A 21,432-nucleotide genomic window follows, 5' to 3' on the forward strand; every position below is an offset into this window, starting at 1 on the left:
TTAGAATACTACGTACTTTAAATGAAATAGTAATATACTTGATACATTATCAGTTGTAAGTGAGTAAAAGTTCACCTCTGGCCATATTTATGACTGAGAAAGAGTGGATGAAATAGTTGTATATGTGCCATATTTTTGCTGACACAAGAGGCATTTTACTTACATATGAGTCACTCTTTGGGATAGGATAGGAGGGATCACTCTTTCCAACCTATAACACGAAAAAGAGACATGATTCGTACAATTTATTAGTTAGAAAAATAGTAGCTAGAAGCTCATGATTCACAGTAAATGAAGATCCGTGTTCTGTGTAAAAAAAGGGCTCCAAGTTACTCATTCTATCTCAGAAATTGGGGCCATTTTTTCAAAGACGCCTCATTCGTGAAATAATAAGAGTTAATTAATCAATCTCTCTCTTAAATAATACTGGATCACTGGTTTGTTTATGCATATATGGGTATCATATGGGTATCTAGAAGTAATTGCATTATGTTGTCCAAACATTTATGCAAACACAAGAGGCATAATACTTACATAGTTACATATGAATCGCATTTGGGGGTTAAGACATATGGAATTTTACCACCAATGCTATTAGAACTAATATCCCTTGAAGAAGAAAGATGAAGAGATGTAGCAACAGGCATGCTTACACAACTATAGTAAGTTGAAAAAAAAAAAAACAGTAGAACCACTTACAGTTGCTTCAAACTGTAGAGATAATAGATCTCAGCAGTAATATACCCATAGAGATTTAGACCATTAAGTTTACTACATAAGATCAAAGGGGAAGTTAGTTCAGGGTCTTGTAAATATTTTGAAGAGGTACGACTGAAAAGGGAGCAATAAATAAAATAAATGAACTGACTGATATGGTAGCCAATGGTATATACTACAATACAACTGTTATAAATTAAACTTGCACTTCTTTTCAGTCACTTGGAACTTTCATCAAACAGGTGGTGTGCATGTAAGGCCAAACACATCTATGGTGTTCTCAAGCATTTTAACTTCACCAAGGAGATCATTTGCCTCACATTTCAAATAATGCCTATCAATTCGAATCTTAGAAGTAACAAATGTTTGAAAGACAATGCGTGGTTAATGACTTCCTTGGCTTGATAATGAAAATGAATTTCTTTGAAAGAGGTAAAAATTGATAACCTAGATTGTTAGACAATAACCACTACATCTCTTTTAGTAGCTCAGACAAGGGAACCAAATGATTAAAGGCAAAAATTGATAACCTGGATTATTCAAAAGAAAAAATGAGAACTTGGTGTTGATAAAGGAATGTATTGGGTGAAGCTATATCGATGGAATTCTATACCTTTGGCTTGAACATGACGTGCTCGTTTGAGACCCAGATCTATTCTCCAGCTATAAGAGGATTCAAAGAAGCAATTATCTCTTAAAGCTAGGAGTACCCCATGAAAATAAACAGTGTAATTCAAAGAGGATTCAAACACTGTAATCTCTTAAAGTATTATTCCGCTTAAAGTTTCATTTATAGTAAGAGTGTCGTAAATAACCTTTAAGGACACTTCATGAAATATGTGTCCTTGTTTGGTGTCCTTGTAATCTATATTTGTAGTAGTGATTCACCACAGACCTAAACCCAAATCTCAACCTAAGATCAAGCTGCCCTCACCTCTCATTAATCAACCAACTCTAACTTAACCGAAGGACACACCGACTTATACGTCTTATAAATGCCATAAATTTGATAGAATTGAAAGCAATAGAATGGAAACTGGGAAACAACGTGTGGAAATATGATAGATGTTATAAATGACCCTCAACCCAGTGTAGCTAATGCAACTATCAAAAACTACAACACCTAGTGTTTAACATTACAATTTCATCTCAGTATTTCCCACAATTTTCAACCACCCTCCCATAAGAACCACATACATACCAGTTTGAGCCATCATCCACATTCGAAATACTAAACGAGTCCAAAGACTTGTTGGGCAAATCCGAAAAATCCACCTCCAGCTGGGTCTCCAGAAAATTTATTGGCAGAAGAACAAAAACCCCAATAATCCCACCAAACCCAAACACCTTCAAACTGCACAAACAAAAAAACCCAACTTCAAAAAATCAAACTCAAATCCAATATACCCTTTAACTACTAGTCCATCCATCACTAACCTGAAGATGAAAATGCGCATAAACACCACGGCATCAAAACTGGTGACAGACAGGAGCTGATCTTCAGAGGGCTGCCATGCCCGTTTCACCCAACCCGCAGTGGGCAACAATCTATCGAAATCGAAGCCATTTGTTTCAGCTGGTGCTCCTTTTGCAGCAACAGAACGCGGTGCATAAACCTTGGCGTTACTGGGTTGCTTCCTCAGAATAGAGTAGAGAGTGAAGAATAGCAAACATAGACCCAGATTAATTCCCACTAAGGTTAATAGCGCAGAGAGGATCATAGCTACTAAAAGAGAAAATTACATATAAACCCAAAAATTCAACCTTCTATTAAAAAACACCCATACAAACTTTTCTTTTAATTTACACCCAAATCACATTAATAAACCTTCTATATAGAGTGATTCATAAAAAAATAAATAAAAGGAAAACCTTCCATATAGACTATATGCCTATAATCAATATTTTTTCTTATTTAATTTCACGTATATCTAATTTGCCCATTTACATTCTCTCAAATAATTCATGTCTAATGTACCTACTAAATATGTATATGTAGGTAGGGCTTAAATAATAGAAATGTTCAAGCTTAATAGAGATCGACACGCAATGATATACACCACAATCATAGGTGTAACATTTTTGTTTATACAATCATAGGTATAATATAATAGAAAATCTAACAAACATGTATGATACAAAAAAAAAATAATAAATTCTAATACAGAGATGTTATACAAAACCTATTAACATTTAGGCTGTAATCGAATGTATAAACCAAAAACTAAGCCTCCTATATGTTAGATACATACCTGAAATCAAATTATCTAGAAAAAAAAAAAATATTCTAATGATCAGGTACCTTTTTAGTACATACCTTACAAATAGAACAACTGTATAATATGTTATTAACCTATGTTTGCTTTCCATTCAAGTGTTTATATGAAAAATATAAAATACCTTTTATATAGAAAAACAAACCACGAAATAGAGAAATCAGATATAAACCTCGATGTAGGTATTGATTACGAGCGTCTAGTTCATCAAGTGTATTTGTTTAGAGCTTGTGGCATATTAAGACATTTTTTTGACAAAAACATGTTTTATTTTCTATGTCAGTTAATGAGAATTTATTTATGTATTCAACCTAATCAACATATTTGGGTGTATATTAAAAAAAATCATGGATGGGTTTAATCTAATAGGTGTAATCAAATTTGGGTGTAAAATGAAATGCCCCTAGCTAAAACCCCTCAAACACCTTAAACCCCAAATGAAAAAAAAAAACTGCAAATTTCTAGTGCAGAAATGGGATTATAATCCAAAGTTGGAAACTTTTGAGAGAGAGCATTGTGATTTGATTAGGAAAAAAGAAAAAATGAAATAGCAGATTGCAAATTTACAAACAATGCCCACTAACTAGAACCCAAAATTCAGTGACAAAATCAAAGACCCTTTCAAATTTTATCAAATGAGCAATTGGAATCGAGAACCATACCGAGTGAGTGATCCGGTGGATGAGGAGAGAAGGCGAGCCCGAAAGAGAGAAGGGTGAGAGCACCGTTATTCGGCAACGGTGAGCTGGGTTTTGTTCGGCTACAGTGGGTTGGGGTTTGTTCTTCAACCCCCACGGTACGGTTTGGTGGTGGTGGTGACGAACGCCAATGGCCGGAGGCTGGCGTTGGAGTTGCAACGACAGAAGCGGTACATGGAGTGAGGCTCGGGCCTGAGGAAGAGTGAGAGAGGGAGAAAAAAAATTAGGAAGGCTGCTGCTGAGAAAGAAAGAAAGAAAGAAAGAGAGATGGCTGAGAGCGGGACTCATGAATATTTTGAGCTGGAGGCGGGTGTTTTGCTCGACCGAATGGAGAGGGAAAGAGTTGAAAGTGTTAAAGTATATGTCAAACCCTAACTCTAAAAGTCAGCTATTGTATCGAAAAAAAAAATACTCTAAAACTCAGACGACATCAAATAAGGTATATTGTCTGAAACTAATCTGACAACAGACAAACTAAAAAGCATTGTGTGAGCTACTTAAATCAGACAACATATTTCAGCAGGCAGTGACTTAAAAAATATCAGACAACAGACACCTAATAACAGTTGTGTGACTGAAAATAATCAGACAACAGCAAAAAACAACCATTGTATAAATGAACCTTGGACAACATCACATAATAACTGTTGTCTGAATTAATTCATTCAGACAACATCATAAAAATAAACCATTGTCTGAAATGTTATTGCCCAAGAGCCAAGAAAAAACTGTTGTCAGATTCGAAAACTTAGACGACAGAATATTTCTTGCTGTCGTCTGATTAACTCAGACGACAGTTAAAATGTTTGCTGTCGTCTGATATGTGTTGTCTGATTCCGAAATTGGTGTAGTGTATAAGCTTTCAAGTGGACGTAGTCTCCCGCTCATGCGGAGGCGAACCACTATACATCTTGTGTCACACTCTCTCTCTCTCTCTCTAAAGCTAACTAGAGATCCCACGGATCACTAACGTTAACAGGGTATCTAACATATTACTCTCTTATCTGTGTTATCCGATATTTTCTTAACTCTTATTTGATTTCATACACTTGGTCGCATAATCAGACTCAATGATTTGCAAGATCTGCTTGGTGATTTAAATGATGATTCTTGCGTTAACTTTCTGGCTCTAAAGCTGCTATATATATTTTTTTCCTTCCTAATAAAAAAAAAGGTGCGGCTATTGCCACCCTACAATTTTCTTTGTTCATCATACGGTGTACACATTTTAATTTCAATATTTATTTATCTAACCCATTTCTTTTTTCATAAATATCTTTATATGACATATCCAATTGAAAAAGAAATTGTTTTAACAAAAATCTCTCATTTAATTTATACCAATAGTAAACTAAGGGTGTTGTTATTAACACACCTTAAATCTTTATTCATGCACCCTTTTCCATTTTATTTTTTTTTGAATCAAGGGAGGTCAGCCATTTATTAAAGAAATAAAGGATTACACAGTACAAAGCTCAGCTGCAATTGTAGGTTGTAAAAATTCTGGAGTTGAAAAATAAAAAGCATTTTGTCTAAGAGAACATGCATGGTTAGCCAACAAATGTGCTACCCCATTGCCTTTCCGACCAACATGAGTCACTTGTATAACACTCTAAGCCTCTAAGAGAGCTAGCACATCATCATATATTCTGCCTAGCAAGGAAAAATTAACAGAATCATGCAAAGAAAGTTGTCGCTGAACCTCCAAGGCATCAGTCTCCAGAATAACTGGTCTAAAACCATGCTCCTCCACAAACTCTAAAGCAGCCTTGCATGCCAATATTTCAACATGTTCTAGGGAATTCAAACCGTTCAAAGGCCAGGCGCCTCCGCACAGCATTATACCAGTCTCATTTCTGAAAACGAAACCCAAACCACCCTTCCTAGTAGCGTGATGGAATGCACCATCAACATTGATCTTCACCAACCCCACAGGGGGAGCTTCCCACACTGCTATACATTTAACCTTAGGTTGGGAGGGCTTCAAATTGTGAAACCTAAATTCTTGCAGCCTAGAGACAATCCCCAAACTCACATCCCTGGCCTCACACCTCTTCTGATTCCAAACCCGATCATTTCTTTCCTTCCAAATTCCCCAGAACGAGAATAAAAGTTCTCCAAATTGTATTAACGATAATTCATTAGCACACTGGTTCAACCAACTAATAACATCACCAAGCATATTACTCGGATTGTAACATACCTGTTGCAGCATAGCATTTGTGTGAAGCACCCTCCTAGTATAAGGGCAATCCTGACAAAGGTGGAGAGTCGTTTAAGTATGAGACTAAAATAAAACACATATATTTGAATCCAAAACCACTCGCTTCGAAGCTAAGCTATCTAGCGAAGGAAGAATATCCAAACAAGCTCTCCAAACATGGATTTTTGCTTTATTGGGGATAACCACCTTCCAAAGCTTTTTCCAAAAACCCGAGTCGACAGGAAGTTGCACGGACTATAGCTGGCAGACTGCCTAAACGTAGATCGATATGCCGTCTTGACCGAGAACTTTCCATCCTTCGAAAGCTTCCAACAAAGCCTATCATTTACTTCTCTCCTACTCAATGGAATTGCAGTAGTAATTACAGTGGCTTCCTCAACTGTGAAAATCTCTTGTAACAAAGGTATGTTCCACCTGCCAGTATCACTTAACAAATCATGAACTTTACGAACCTCAACCATAGCCAAACCTGAATGGATAGGCCTCCCAAGAGGTAATGCCACCACCCAACTATCAAAGTAGATATTAATATTCTCTCCATTTCCCATCTACTAGTAGCAACTATCTTTCATCATTTCTCGAGTTGAGAAAATGCTTCTCCACTAGTACGAGGGAGAAGCATGAGATGTTGCTTCCTGTTAATGTCTAAAGTTCAGCGATAGCTAAACCTTGGTTAACGCTGATCCGATGGGCGGACCGCTACTTGCGATATGATCGATACTCCCGCTACCTGTCAAATAAAATACAAAGAGGCGTCAAAGGGAGACCGCGCTGGGCGGTCTTCTCTTCTCCGATGCCTAAGTTAGTCAATGTATTTATGTTGACAACGTAACAGTAGGTAAGTAGTAAATGCGTAATTAATGAGGAGAGAGGAGAGAACCTTTTATAGGTTAGGAAGAGGCTGACCTCTTCCTTGTTTTCGATGCGGGACTGATATGCTTCAGTTCCCAACTTCTGGAGCTTCTGATGCTATGGCGCGGGGTGAGCCGGGGCTCAGGCGGTAGCCTGCGTGGCTGTGTTTCCATAGGTCACATCGTTGGTTGTAGTTGGTACCGCTGGCGGTAGCATGAGCGTGGCTCATTCTAGCTAATTATGCTTGGCAAATGCTCATGTAAGTACAAGTCCCCCAAGTCCCCAGTCAAGGAGGGCAATCTTGGTTGGGGAGTTGCCTAGCAGTTTGAAGTGTTACTTCTGCTAGACTTGCAAGAGCATAATTAGCGTCAGTGCGTTGTCAACCATGGACTTACTGAGCAAACGCTTTATACCCTTTCGGGTGGGCCCCTGCTAGGCCCCCCAGGGAGTCCCCCACTCCCCGGCTAAGATAGACCTCCGTTTGGTCGGTATATTGTTTGTTGAGGGGAGCTGCGCGGAGCAGAGGGTGTTGGGTAGCGAGCCCAATCTTTGGTACCCGAGTGGCGGGGGTCAACATGCCTAATCAGGGCCGTCGTAGACTGTTGACAAGTCCCCCTGTCCCGTAGGGAAGTAGCTTCTGCGACACCGCGTGGCGGTTCTCGTAGATTTGACTGTAACGCCGCGTGGCGGTCGTCGTCAGAATGAGGCGTCACCTCGGGAATCGCCGTTGGCGGAAGTCCCTCCGCTGATAGTAAGAGGCAATAATTGTCGCGGGGACCTGGCTGGTCGCCGTTCAGCGGACTGTCTTGCTTGAGGGAGAGAGAAGTTCTAATAGCGGAGTTGCGCTTAGCGGAGATTCTCGCGTGCAAGAAGAAAGGGAGAAGTTCCGCTAGCGGTGTTGCGCTTAGCGGAGACTTGCTTGCAAGAAGAAAGGGAGAAGTTCCGCTAGCGGTGTTGCGCTTAGCGGAGACTCTCGCTTGCAAGAAGAAAGGGAGAAGTTCCCTAGCGGTGTTGCGCTTAGCTGAGACTCTCGCTTGCAAGAAGAAAGGGAGATGTTCGGCTAGCGGTGGTGCGCTTAGCGGAGACTCTCGCTTGCAAGAAGAAAGGGAGAAGTTCCGCTAGCGGTGGTGCGCTTAGCGGAGACTCTCGCTTGCAAGAAGAAAGGGAGAAGTTCCGCTAGCGGTGCTCCGCTTAGCGGAGGCTCTCGCTTGCAAGAAGAAAGGGAGAAGTTCCGCTAGCGGTGTCGCGCTTAGCGGAGACTCTCGCTTGACGGTTGGTATACCCGCTTTGTGGACTGTTACTTCGGATAGATGCTTCGTTTGACGGCGCTTGACACGTGGCCATCATTCATTGGGTTAGCATGTTGGATAACGTCTGCTCAACACGCCCGCATCCTCGCCATTAATGCAAGTAATTATGGATTTTGTAACCGAGGCGACGCCTCGGTTAATTCGAAGAGTAAGTGTGATCGTGGGGCACGTGTACAACTGTCGTGCGATGTCGTTTTGTAGCGGACGACCTAGATTTATTTGATGTTTACATAAAAGAGAGGGAAACTGAGTGGTTCAACACTTTGCATCTTGAACCAGTATTGTCGTCTTCAAGCTTCACCCTGAGACCCGAGAGGAAGATTCTACGATTTCGTGAAGTTATCGATCTCTGGAGGACGAAAACCTCTTGAAGCGAAGACGAGCACCCTCGAGCACACTAGAGTTTCCATATTTTGAGGTTGATAGCCTGAATCTCGTCCCTATTTCATTGGATTTTTTTTTTCTGTCAGTTTCTGGTTTTGTGGTTTCAAAGTGGTTTCTACCATTCCCTGGTGTATCTAAAGGTCTAGAATAGTGTTTAGGGGTGGGTTTTAGGTGTTTGGCAGAGGGTTGGGGTTTTTTACCTTGCTAAGTGGTCGAATCTGGGTTTGAGTGTGGATGCGTTTTGTTCTTGTTTTGGTATTTTTTGGGTTTTCTGGGAATGGGTGTTCTTGATGTTCTTGGCTGCAATCTGACATAGGCACAGTTTAGATCGTTGTTGAACTAACTTACCTGGGTTTTAGGGTTTGTGATGGCTAGCGTCGTAGAGATCTCGAGCAGTGAGGATTCCGGGTCTGACGTGTCGTTCAGTGTGGCAGATATGATATTTATTGATTCGTTGCGTCCGTCTGTCCATGCAGGAACCTCACTGTCCGATCCGGTAGATATCGAGCCGCTACAGACCATACCCAGCTGGGAAGTGGCAATGGGTCATGCCGGGCGTCCAAAGAGTTCTGGGGCAGGGGAGGAGGCTGTCGCTCGTAATAGGCGTGAAGAGCGGTTAGCGAGTAATAGCGCCACAAGCATTTCTGCTGACGGGGGAGAGGATGGCAGTGAAGAAACTGAGTCAGCCTGGGTCCTCCGTGACGGTACTCCTGTTGACGAGGCGGGAGGAGCGATGACTGTTGCCGCCGTGAATCGGTTAAAGCGGGTGTTTCGCCTCCCTGGGGTTGTGAAGCTGCGACCGCCGATTAAGGATGAAAGGGCGTCGATTTTGCCAGCGGGTCATGCTACCGTGCACGAGGCGATCTTCCACCAGGGGGTGACGTTTCCCGACCGTGGCGATTGCTGATGGCGATGAACTCACTCTGGCGTTTGTCAGGATGTGAAGGGCCGACCGCGGCCGAAGTACTTCACTTTTACGAGCTTGTGTACGTGAAGCGCTAGGGTTGCAGCGGGCAAATGAATTTGAGTCACCGCCAGGGGGCGCCCAAGCTAGTCAAGAATCTTAAGGATACCATGTCTCCTTGGCGGGGGACCTTCTGCATTGCGACCGCGGGATGGGAATATCAAGCGGGGTCGAATGATGGGGTGCCGACATTCAGGATTAAGTCGGAGTTCCAACCTATCCGAGGTTGTGGCCAGCTTCCGCTGATCGCTGGTTTTGCTTGTACGATAATTGCTCTATTTTGTTCTAACCCTTACCTCGTTTGTTGTGTAGTGGGGTTGCGTTTTAACCTGACGCGCGAGGAAGAGTGCCGTGTGGCGAGGATTAAAGGCTGTTGGCGGAATCGCAACCTGCTGGACCTCCGTTTGCTCACCGGCTGGGAGTTGCTGGTCGATCAACAGTTGACGCGCGCCCTTGGTAAAGAGCTGCCGTTGGTTTGAACCCTAGCTCACTTTGTACCAGGCTAACTCATTGTGTTTGTTGTAGATTCTCCGCCGGGTAACAAAGCGAGCCGCGACGCTTTTGCCAAATCAATGGATCGCGCGGAGATCAATGATTACTTGGAGAGCATGTATGCCGCTGGGTTGGCGGCGCAATAGACTGTTGTTGATCCACAGACACTGGCGGTGAGCCAGTCAGCGGTCCCTGTGGTGATGCCAATGCCTCACTACTCGCATCTTCCTCCCGCTGACCAGGCCGTGGCGTCAGTTGATAGGAGCATTTTTATGCGACGTTTTAATAATTATTTCCTCATATTTTTCTTAGTTATTTCCTTTACTTAATCATTTTTAATTTAGTTTCTATTTTCTAGGTACATTGGAATAAATGACAAGGAAATGAGCTTAAAGACACATGAAGGATGTGAGACATTGGAGATGACAAAGGCAAGGCACAAGGGATGCAGAAATTATCTGAAATGAAGAAATGGAGTTTTCCTGGTCCGACTGGAAATCCCAGTCAACGCAGGAATCCTGATGAGGCTAGGAAACCTGGAGGCACTAGGAGACTACATGGCTTGAAGATGACACATGGAGGCCCAAGAATCTTATGGATTAATTTGGATTTTCGGCAAATGGTGAAAGCCCATTGGATTTAGGGTTTTGTGGACATAAGGAAGATATTTTTGGAATTAAATCTGATTTTTGCCATGGGAAATGATGGAGATAATGTGAAAGTCAAGGAGATTACATTGAGAATATCAAGGGAGAATTTCAAGGGATTGCAACAAGCAAAAAGGTTGAAAACAGGTCCAGATACATTCCTTGATTTCCACATTCATTATTGGCCAAAATTGAGGAGATAAATCAGAAAATAATCATGCAATTAATGCAAAAATAATCTCCCTAAATCAAGGTGTTAAATTGGAGGCTTCTCATTGGTTGAGTGACATGGCAGAGCTGACGTGGCATTATTTGATTGGTTAATGCTGTGTGGATCAATCTTGAAGACTTGGAGACTAAGTTTCCATCCTCCTATAAATAGGAGCATCCACCACAACACCAACACCACCACAAACACATCTCTCTCCCTCAGAAAATAAACATCAGAAAAATTCTCTCCATTCTCTAGTCTTCAGAAGCTCTGCGTCTCAACCAAGGAGGAGAAGAAGTCATGCAATACATCAAGATCCTATCCGCCATCCATCCTTGTGTCGTCCCTAGAAGATTGCTTGCTTTCAAGGATCTTCAAGTTCTTCGTCTCAAGGCTTGTCATCCATCTTTCATGGTGTATTTCATACTTTCTTTTATTTTCCTTTGTTTGATTCGTAGAGTTATGAATTCTAGTTAACATGACGTTAAGGGCAAAGTTTAAAGCCCATTTATATGTTTTGAAATAAAGTTGTGATTTCTTTATGTTGATTTATATGTTGCTGATGTGAGATTGCTTGATTGATTTTGGATTACAGAAAACTTTTATATGTATGTGTTCTTTGGTGGCCAACTTAGGATATATGCATATAATTGGAGCTAGATTTAAGTAGTAAAGGCTTTGGACAAAAGTCGAAATCAATTAAGGAGGATTGCAAATAGATGAACTTTTTCATACTAGGTTGTGCACTTTGGTTGACATTCTTTCTTTGTTCTTCATGCGTTGAATGTGTTCTTGATTAGCTAGCTTTTTAGACTATGATTGCATGTTCAATAGGATTGATTGAGGTGCTTTCATTTAGGTCAATTAATCAAGGAAAGTAAAAAATGGGAAATTGTTTGCTTACTAACGTTTCACATGGTCAACTTCTTTCTCATGACATAGAAAATCAACTATAGGAATTGTGATTGGATTTCTTGCATATGGATTTGGTTTTGATCTTTGTTCCTTGTGTTCCACCCTTGTATATATGTTTTTACGTTTACTTTATTTTATTTTAATTTTTGATTTAATAATCCTAATCCCCCCTCTTTGTGTTTTCTTGTATATATTTCTTTCTTTGTTTTATTTTTGTAAATAATACTTTTTACTTTTATTAATTATTTACTTGTTTTTACAATTACAGGTGTACCCTCAATCCCCGACTAGAATGATCCCTACTTATTCTATACTGACAATGACATTTTTCAAGGTTAAATTGCGCGCTTCTTTTTAGCTGCATCAATTTTTGGCGTCGTTGCCGGGGATTGAAAAATCACTTGTTTTTGTTTATAATTGTTGTATATAAATTGTTTGAAATTTAGTTTAAATTAACTAGGATTTTTTTTTTATATTGTTGAACACGAGTTTTAATTGTAAGTTGTAAATTGAATGGAATAGGTGAAGTCGCGTTTGTTAATATTGGCCTAAACCCCTTATTGGTACCTAGTTCAGGTCCCTTAAGGTTGAGGGCGGCCTTTATTAACACTTGATGAACTGTCTTCACACTTATAACCTTTTTCATCTTAGTAAGTATAGCCTATGTGGAATGGTGTCTAGGAAGGGGACAACGTTCATGACGGGTTTTTGAATCCAAAAGTGCTTACAAATGGGCCTAAACCACTATGTGGGAGTAGCTTATGCCAAAATGGATTTTGTCTCTCGTGTTCGCCCTCCCCTACCTGGCCATTTCTGTAAGGTTGCCCAAAAGATGTGAAAGGGAGTTTGTGTCTAGGCGACCATACTTGGGCCGCATGTCCACTTGATTTACCGCTTGGAATTATATTCGATATCAATAATATTTATAACAAAAGAAAATGTTGTGATACACTAAGGTATATTGGATAAAACATAGTCTTGAAAAAGGGTAGCTGTTTCAGTCCCATTGCACATCGAGACTCCCTGTTCCCGTACCTAAGTGTTGGAAATAAATTGAACTCCTGTCTATAAAAAAATAAAAAATAAAAAAAAATAAAACTTGTGAATTTGTTACTTGTGTAAATTGTTGTTTGGTGGATAATAATGGTTGATAAGAGTGAGAGTTTTATTATGAGTTTTTAACCATAACAGAATAGGTGAAGGACTTTGTCTTTAATGTTAGTCATCCACCCTTCTCCCTCATGTGGCGCACCTTAGTAGCACAGGGTATCTAGGCTGATTGGATACGAGAAGTGCTAGCAAAGGGTCTCGTCCCCTGCTAAACAAGTGAGCTGAGCTCCGCCAAAATCGTTCCTTTACTACCTGGCTCTGTGTAAAAAGAGTTACCAAAAGATCTAGAAGGACGACTAGTGTTAAGGATAGAGCCCTTGGGCCGCACGTCTAAACCTTGGTTAAGGGCTTATAATAGAATTCAAGCTTTTGTTAATTATTTGTTTCACACTGTTAACTTGTGTACTTAACTTAATTATACTTGTAGTTTGTAATTCATAGTTAAACTTGTTTGTATATTTTGTATTTCTTAGTTAATTATAGTCACTAACTTTATTTATTGGTGGTACCATCTGGCTGAAAGACGTTAAACTCAAGCGCTTCTTGGGAGGCAACCCAATTCAGAAGCAACTGTGAAGGAGTCTACAAACAGATTTGCTTTCTATTTCCCTATTTCTTTTTATTTTTCAATTTTTCTCTTTTGTTTTTATTTTAGAATTTATTTTCGTAAATGCCTTCTATCGATGCTTATTTGTTTCATTGCATGCTTATAATTGATTACATTGAGAACAATGCAATATTTAAGTGTGGGGGAAGGGATTTATATTTTTGTTTTTTATTTTGAGTCCTATATATTGAAAAATACAAAAAAAATAAAAAAAATGTAAAAAGAAAAAAAAAATTGTTTTTGTTTTTGTCTAGATTCTTCTTATTGATTTAGTCTCTACATTTTTATTTGTTTATTTTATTTTATGCAATTAATTTTCTTTATCCAAATTAAAATCAACTAAGCCGCTCACTACCACAATTGTTAATACCATCCTCATGATCTTTAGCTTCCAAAGAGCTAAGGTTGTGAACTTGTAAAAAGGTATACTTTACATGTGTTTTCTAGGTTTATTTTCACTGTGATCTAGCTAGGATAGAGTTACTCAATCCCTTGGGTACGATACTCTTTACTTTTTCCCTTTACTAAAACTTGACCTCCTATACTTGGGAGTAGGGCACATCATACAAAAAATTGCACATAGTTTTCATACTTGTGATGCACCCGACAGCCACTTTGGATTTCACCGGGGTGGGTCCTGTCAACTTGGTATCAGAGCATTAGGTTGTAGGGTGTTGTAGATGCCCTTGCTTCCTGTTACCTTATATGCTTGATGATGCTCAGTACCTCTTCTTAAGTCCATAATTACGTAGTAATTATTCCCCTAATCTTTCATTTTTGCTTGACCTTTGTGGTTATTCATATATATTTATTATTTTTTTCTTATCATGCTAGTAAATGATGGAGAAGCTTGAAATGCACTAAAAAATCAATCTTAGCACCTTTTCCTACTCTGGCTAAAACAAACCAAGCTAGGTAAGGAAGGAGGAGCGACAGTCTAACCAAATGAACTCTAAATAAATTTTTACATGGAGATTCTAAATAAATTTTTACATGGAGATTCTAGACATCCTGAGGATCATTTCTTATGAAGAGTACCAGAGCTAGTTCAGAATGGAAGGCCTTCAAAATATCGGTGCAAGTTTCTACACTAGAAGACAAAAACTGCAAAATCGGGCTTGTATTGATTATGGTAGCATTTCCGGCCAAACCACGGTGAACTAAGCCCTGAAATTTTACTAGGATGATATATTCTCATGGAGGAACATTTGGTATGGAGAAAGCAAAGGCCAATTCCGAAGTCTTGTTAGAGATTTAATTGAAGGGGGAATTTGACGAAAGTGCGCAAAAGGACGAAAATGGGTCAACACTGGATTCCGGCCAAGAGCATGTATGAAGGGCAAGGAATGGCTGTTGACTAGACTTAGGGATTTTAGGTGGGAACATATGATGTAGGTTGTTTTGAAATTCAAAATTTGAATTGAAAGATGATAAATGGTCCCCTCTTACATCTTACACCTTTGTCTCTCATTTATTGCATTGTTTCCTTGCACAATGACCCTCCTACTCTTACTTTAGCTCCTCCACCAAAATATCTATAGGTTTTTAAGTCATTTTTATGTGGAATTAAATACTAGGTCCACATTTTATGCTTACATATTTGTTCATTACATCTAACCCTTCATTTTCTTTAATCTCCACTCTCCATTCATCAGTTTTGGCCTCTATATAGACCCTCCCTTCACTTTGGACATTTTTTATACTTTCCTTCATCCATTTCATCTTCGCGGTCTCTCCATTTCCTCCCCATTTTTCTTGGTTCTTCATCTTTTAGTTAGTTCTTAGAGTTTTTGTGTAGAGAAAAGTGTATAGCCTCTTGGGTTTGCTATAAAACCGAAGGATCTATACATTTTTTATCAGTCACACTCTAGTTTTCATAGATTCAAGCCTTGTTCTTCATAGTTTCTAAGAGTTTTGTGGATTTGTATGGTGATTTGGGTTTGTAGAAACCAAAATTACCATAATTTGAAGCATTTCTCACCTTGTGTTGCATCTAGGAGGCTAGAATGAGCTTTTGTGCTTTCAGTTTGGTACCAAAAACACCAAACCCGTGGGTAACATTCAGCTTCTCCACTCTAACTCTTATTTATTTAGATGTTTCTGATAGAATGCGACGTTTATAATGTTTAAAACCCTATATTTTGCTAATTAAGTTATTTCCTTTAACTTGATTAATTTAACTTAGTTAGTGTTTTGTAGGTACATTATATTTGTGAAGATACTATAGGAGCTAAATGGAGTCTCAAAGTCGAAAAATGACTAAGGAAGGCACAAGTGATGCAGAAATGAAGAAATGAAGAAATGAAAAGCTGACTTGGACTCAAACTCCTACGTCGCGGAAATTAGGAGTTCTACTTAAATCGGGTGTCCCAATTCGAGTCGGATAAGGAAACCTAGTGTCACAAGGAGTCCCTGTTGAATAAGGATTCGCTCGAGAAAGTTCCGGAAGCTTCAAGAATATTTCGGCCAATTATTGGACTAGGAAACTGGTTGGCATATGGAGTCCTGATGAGACTAAGAGACCTGTGGAAGCTAGGAGACGTCATTGAATATCCCTAGATTTTGGTGAAATTCATAAAGTCTTAACGGTGCGTTTGGATGAGAAAATTATGAAATATGTAGGAATTTATAAATGATAGAATCTTTAACTCCATCAATCAAAAATTTCATTAATTGCGATTTTTATTGTTTGGTTGTATCTCTTTAGGATTTAGAATATGTAATAAATTAAGAATTTTTTTTTTTTAAATCAAATAGGAAAAGGGTTGTTTTGGAAATGAAAAATTGAATCGTGCAAAGGAATTTGTAAATGACACATATTTTGATCAAAATAAAAGTGGGAAATCTAAATAATAAATTCCTTCATTTTTTTTTTATAGAGAAATTTAAAATTTCTAATCTGATAAATGCCAAACGTGATAATTGGTTTTTAGAAATTATGAAATTCTCACTTTCAATTAAATTCTGTCATTTTTTCTCTCATCCAAACACACTCTAAAAATCTTTAGGGTAATTCTAGTTAGACCTCCAAATTTAATATTTGGACCTCCCTAATTTTTTTTAAATTTTAAAATCCAAATCTACCCCTGAAAAAAAAAAAAAAAAAAAAAAAAAAAAAAAAAAAAAAAAAAAAAAAAGGAAACTGAGGTCTTCAAGATCGTTGCTGTCACTGCTCCTGGACGTAGCCACGTAGGAGAGTGATTTCTGGCTTATGACATCAAAGTTTATTCCTTCAATCTGCTAACCACGGGATGGATTACAATTAAGAACCAAAGCATAATGAACAAAAATCCCATAATTTCTTCATGCTTCATTTTGTTTTTTACAATTATTAGAATTGTTTTTATTTTGAAATCTGGGTAAAGCATTATTCACAATTCAATATACCTTTGGTTGTGAATCATTCTCAGTTCTCAACTACTATTGCTACTTTAATTGGTCTTGATTTTCTGTATGAATTTTTGTTAAGGTTTATTAATCAAAATTCAAGGTGAGAGCTTAACGAAAGCTCCTTCAATTCCCATCCTCCATCAACATCGATGGAAGAAAACAAAAAGAGGAGAGAGAGAGTTTGATCAACTTAGGAGTTCGGAGACGAAGTCATCCATCTTGCTTCATAACAATTATGTTAAGAGTGTTTTGGTCGATAGAGAGAGTCACAAGGTCGCAAAGATAACAGTTGAGACGGGGAAGAGGAGGCAAAATTGAAAAAAAAAATATGGGCAAAATTGGAAGCTTGATGTGTAAAAATATGAAAGGAGGTCCATATAGCAAATAGAGAGGTCTGAATAGAACCACCCAAATCTTTATTGAATACCCTAAGACTTTTATAGACTACGAAAAGTTTATATTGAATACCCCCACCTAAAGAGAAAAAAAAAAAAAAAACTAACTGTTTCTCATGCGGCCCAAGCCCACCCATGAGCCCACAAATGCATCGCTCAAAGCATGACACGTACGCTTAAACACGGGCTTAAACGACAAGGCCCAATGATTCCCAGTATAAATAGCCTCCACTCGATCAATCCTTTGTGAATCTGCCTAGGGTTTGGAATCGCGACGATGGACGAGACGATGATGTACGAGAACGTGTGGGTGGACGCGGTGTCAGCGTACGACTCATTTTCTTTTAATGTGCCCAATCCAGAAAAGATCGGTACCTTCCTCTTGTCTTCTTAGTCTTCCTCTTGTTTCGTTGGAATTTTTTTTTTTGAGAATATTGTTTCGTTGGAATTCAGCAAAGAAATTATCCGCTATCCTCTTTCGTTCTGTCGTTCTGTGTCTTGTTATAGCTAGAAATGTATGCCTGATGAGGACCTTCCTCTATTGTTCTTTTTCCCTAACGATGAAAATTTATAATTGCAATTATTTATTAAACGCATAGATATGAGACCGGACTAGTATATTTTGTTTCAATGAATGATATATAGTCTGTGACTTTAGTACCCTGATTTGTAACTTTAGAAGCAGGGCCCTGTGCCAAAAACAAAAACATTTTGCTCTTTGTGCAGACAGGGATGCTTGGAGTACACAGCTGGTTCCAGAATTTGCTAAGCTTGGCTTAGTATGCACATGGTGGAATGAGGTATGTGTTGTTTAACTCTCATCCAAAACCAAAAGGACTTCGGGTGCTATTGATAAACTCTGTCATCTTATTTTGGGCAGCATGAAATGGGATGCACAATCGATCCAAAAATAGACATTCCACGCCCGGATGTCTTTCTGAGGGCTCAGGATGCTCTCTATGCTTTCATATCTGGTTTCTCGGCAAAGTTGGTAATGATAGCACATCCTCTGCATTGTTTTGCTCATCTGATATGATTAATCGGCTATTCTTATTCTCTATGTTCAAGATGATTTAAGTAGAGCTGCTAACTTACCCAGATCCCTTGTTTTCTTTTCTTCTTTCGGCACACTTATTTGTCTCCTTTACTGCAACAGCATGTGAATAATACTTTTCGGAAACACTAATTTATGTCGAACAATTACATTGGTGGAAATCTGAGGTTGAATTTACTAGTAAAACTGCACCTAACTTGATCAATTTATGATATTTTAACTCTTCTTCTTCCCCCCTCTTTTGATGATGGCAGGCATTGAAAGTACTGTCGGGCGATGAGTGGTTAATCACTAGAGACTTTGAAGACGAGATTAGTCAGGTGGGGGCATTGTACAATACTTTTTCCAGTTGCTTTGATGGAATTTTATTTAAGAAAATTTCAAAGGTTTCTATATATTTGTGTTCAAGATAGTTAGATTTTAGAAATGTAGGTTTGCTTGTAATTGTTTTTGTTCGATGTTAGACAAGTAATTGTGGCTTTTTATTTATTTATTTATTTATTTGTTATTATTATTTTTTATGCAAGAGCTCTCGTCACCCTCTTCTAATTTTCCCATTGTGTGCAGGATCCAGTGCGTGAACGGTTCGAGACTTTTATTTCCAAATATGAAAAATTCGTGAGTAATCTTGTTCTCTGATGTTCCAGGAAAAAAAAAAAAGGAATATATATATATATATATATATATATATATATATATATATATATATCCTTTGTCAAGTACTGTTAGGCAGACACTTCTTTTCGAGCAGTTCTAATTTTTCACAATATAATGGGGATGCAGATGAAGGATGTTGGTCAGCGGTTCCCCTGTGAACTTAAACCTAATGTACCTAATGTAAGTCTTATTATTTGTTATTGCTATTAATATTTTTTATTCCACCTTTCTTTTTCTGATCTTCTCATTTCCGGGTGAAGTGTGAATTATGACTTTTAACCTTATTTCTAATGAGTAGGAACATTCTATCGCTTTTGTGGCAAATGCATTAATATTTGAAATTATGGCGGTTCTCGTGTGGCAAGTAGTTGGTAATTTGGATGTTGAACAAGAGCTCTATAGTTTGTTGGAGTTTTATGAGAGGCCTTCCGGATTTGAACATAATCCATGCACTGATTCGTGGCCTGGATATGATGATATGATGGAACCTAGCAAATCACTGAATGATCAAATAGGCGAACTACAGATATGATAAACTTCAGTTTTATTATCCATGTTCAGTGTCTTATACATTTCCATTTGAGATCTTTACTGCTTTTTATGTGACGATTTAACTTTGCGTATTCATGAATTATGTAACTCTGTTCTAGCCTTTTGGATGTGGTTGAATCATAAAGCTACCAGGGTTAGTTTCTCACACTTTGTATCATGCATTGTTGGGGTGAACATCTTACAATAAAACTATCTTGTATCTAAAGATCCAAAACTGTACAAATCTTCATTATGTACTGTATTTATAGCTAATGACATCTGAGAGATTTTTGAAGAATACCATCAATTGTTTATGTTGTGCTTTTTTTAAGAGAATTAGCGATGTGTTAAATGTGGTCGAATCATAAAGCTACCATGGTGGGTTTCTCACTGTATTATGCATTGTTGGGGTGAACATCTTACAATAATACTGTCTTGTATCTACACATCCAAAACTGTACAAGTCTCCTGGTTCTTCACCATATTTTAGAACCCATTTCTTTTCTACTGTTGGCTGCATCACTGCAAATGGAACTTACACGATATAAATTGCTTTGAATTTGTAAGTAGAATATTAATTTTGCTTTATCTATCAATTTAAACTAACAGCCTCTAATTACCTGTTCTAGCAATGAGTTGATGATGTGTCTCAATAAAAAAAAAGAACTTTTAGCTAGAGCCTCTGGAACACCTTTTCTCATGACTTTCAACACTATAAATTAGCGGCATTGCATGCAATCACCTTCGAAGAACCTTTGTTCCCTTGTCGCCCTGGTCTTTGAAGTCATAACTATATTTAAAAATTGTCAATTATGGTTAGGATTAGGATTGTTACTAAACCTAAACTTAAACACCGCTGGCCGTGCACGCTGCCCAACACCGGTGGTTTGGGATATCCAATCCCCAAGGAGGCTCAAACAATCTCCTTACATCCCCATCAATTGCCAACATCACATTCCAACCAAGCAAACCATTTCAAGTATGAAAATAGATAATTTCCAAAACATGTAAGAGGTCTCGTATAAAACGTAGTATATGCAAGAAAAACATAGATAGAGTTAAAGGCATCCCCTACCTGGAATCTGAGATTTCTCTTGCATTACTTGGCCTCAATGCAAGCTTGTAGCAACCACCAACCTCACAAGATCCTACCAAGATGTCGAACCCATAACAATAAGCGACATAAATAACGATAAACAAGGCTAGCAATTCACTCTCAATACTCTCCAAAGAAAACCCCTCCTCTAATATAATTTACTAGCTAATAACCAGACCACTTGGGTTCCAAGAAGGAGCTGGTTTTTAGGAAAAAGTTGTAAGAATACTTTTAAAAGACAGGTTGTTAAAAGCTGGAAACGTAGCTTAAAAAGAATTGTCAAAGGTCAAGGAAATTGTCCAAAATACTAGGGGTAAATTCTTGAGAAAGTTTTGAAAGAAGGATAGTTTAACAACCCAGTAAGATTGAAATGGTCATTGAATTTCAAGTTAAGACATTGAAAGAGTAAATGACTTAAAGGCTAAAGTAAAACAATGTGCACATTTTTTCCAGAAATATAAGTTTTCTGTACACATATTTCAAAATTCCATAACTAATTCTAGAAAAATAATTTTGGAGTGATTTAAATTCTGAAACGTTCAATTTTGTGTCTATTATCTTTCTCTAGAAGGAACTGATCCGAAATTCCCAGTGGTTTAGCACCATCTTTGAAATAAATGAAGCTGGGTCAAATTGTACTGAAAATTGAAAAACTGCAGAAAGCTGTTCCTTCGTTCAAAATTCTTTTGGTACCCAATATGGCCAGTCAAGGAGAACCCAACACACTTAAGGTAAATGTCTAATGCTTCTAAAGACCAAAAGCTTGAGTCATTTTCTGATACTATATGGGCAAGTGTTGCAGCTCAATGATATGATGTATTGAAACATGATGTTTGGACAGCTATAAGTAACAAATAAAACTTTGAACCATCCCCGCATCTACCTCTCCAGTCGAATATGTG

General features: G+C 38.4%; 2 protein-coding genes across 2 annotated transcripts; one reads left to right on the top strand and one right to left on the bottom strand.

The window, feature by feature from the left end:
- Positions 1-1,866: 1,866 nt before the first annotated feature.
- Positions 1,867-2,438, bottom strand: LOC133737470 (CSC1-like protein HYP1). Its single transcript, XM_062165013.1, has 2 exons — positions 2,155-2,438; positions 1,867-2,071 (listed from the first exon to the last, which is right to left on the bottom strand). Exons 1-2 carry the CDS (start codon positions 2,436-2,438, stop codon positions 1,867-1,869), a joined length of 489 nt encoding a protein of 162 aa, XP_062020997.1.
- A 15,033-nt stretch (positions 2,439-17,471) lies between these two features.
- Positions 17,472-19,713, top strand: LOC133735158 (uncharacterized). The gene is made up of 7 exons (XM_062162573.1): positions 17,472-17,563; positions 17,919-17,992; positions 18,073-18,183; positions 18,501-18,566; positions 18,814-18,864; positions 19,030-19,083; positions 19,202-19,713. The coding sequence occupies exons 1-7, from the start codon at positions 17,482-17,484 to the stop codon at positions 19,433-19,435; spliced, it is 672 nt and encodes a 223-aa protein (XP_062018557.1). The 5' UTR covers positions 17,472-17,481; the 3' UTR covers positions 19,436-19,713.
- The last annotated feature ends 1,719 nt before the right edge of the window (positions 19,714-21,432 follow it).

Source organism: Rosa rugosa, chromosome 3 (genome assembly GCF_958449725.1).
Source record: "Rosa rugosa chromosome 3, drRosRugo1.1, whole genome shotgun sequence".
NCBI classification, from domain to species: domain Eukaryota; kingdom Viridiplantae; phylum Streptophyta; class Magnoliopsida; order Rosales; family Rosaceae; genus Rosa; species Rosa rugosa.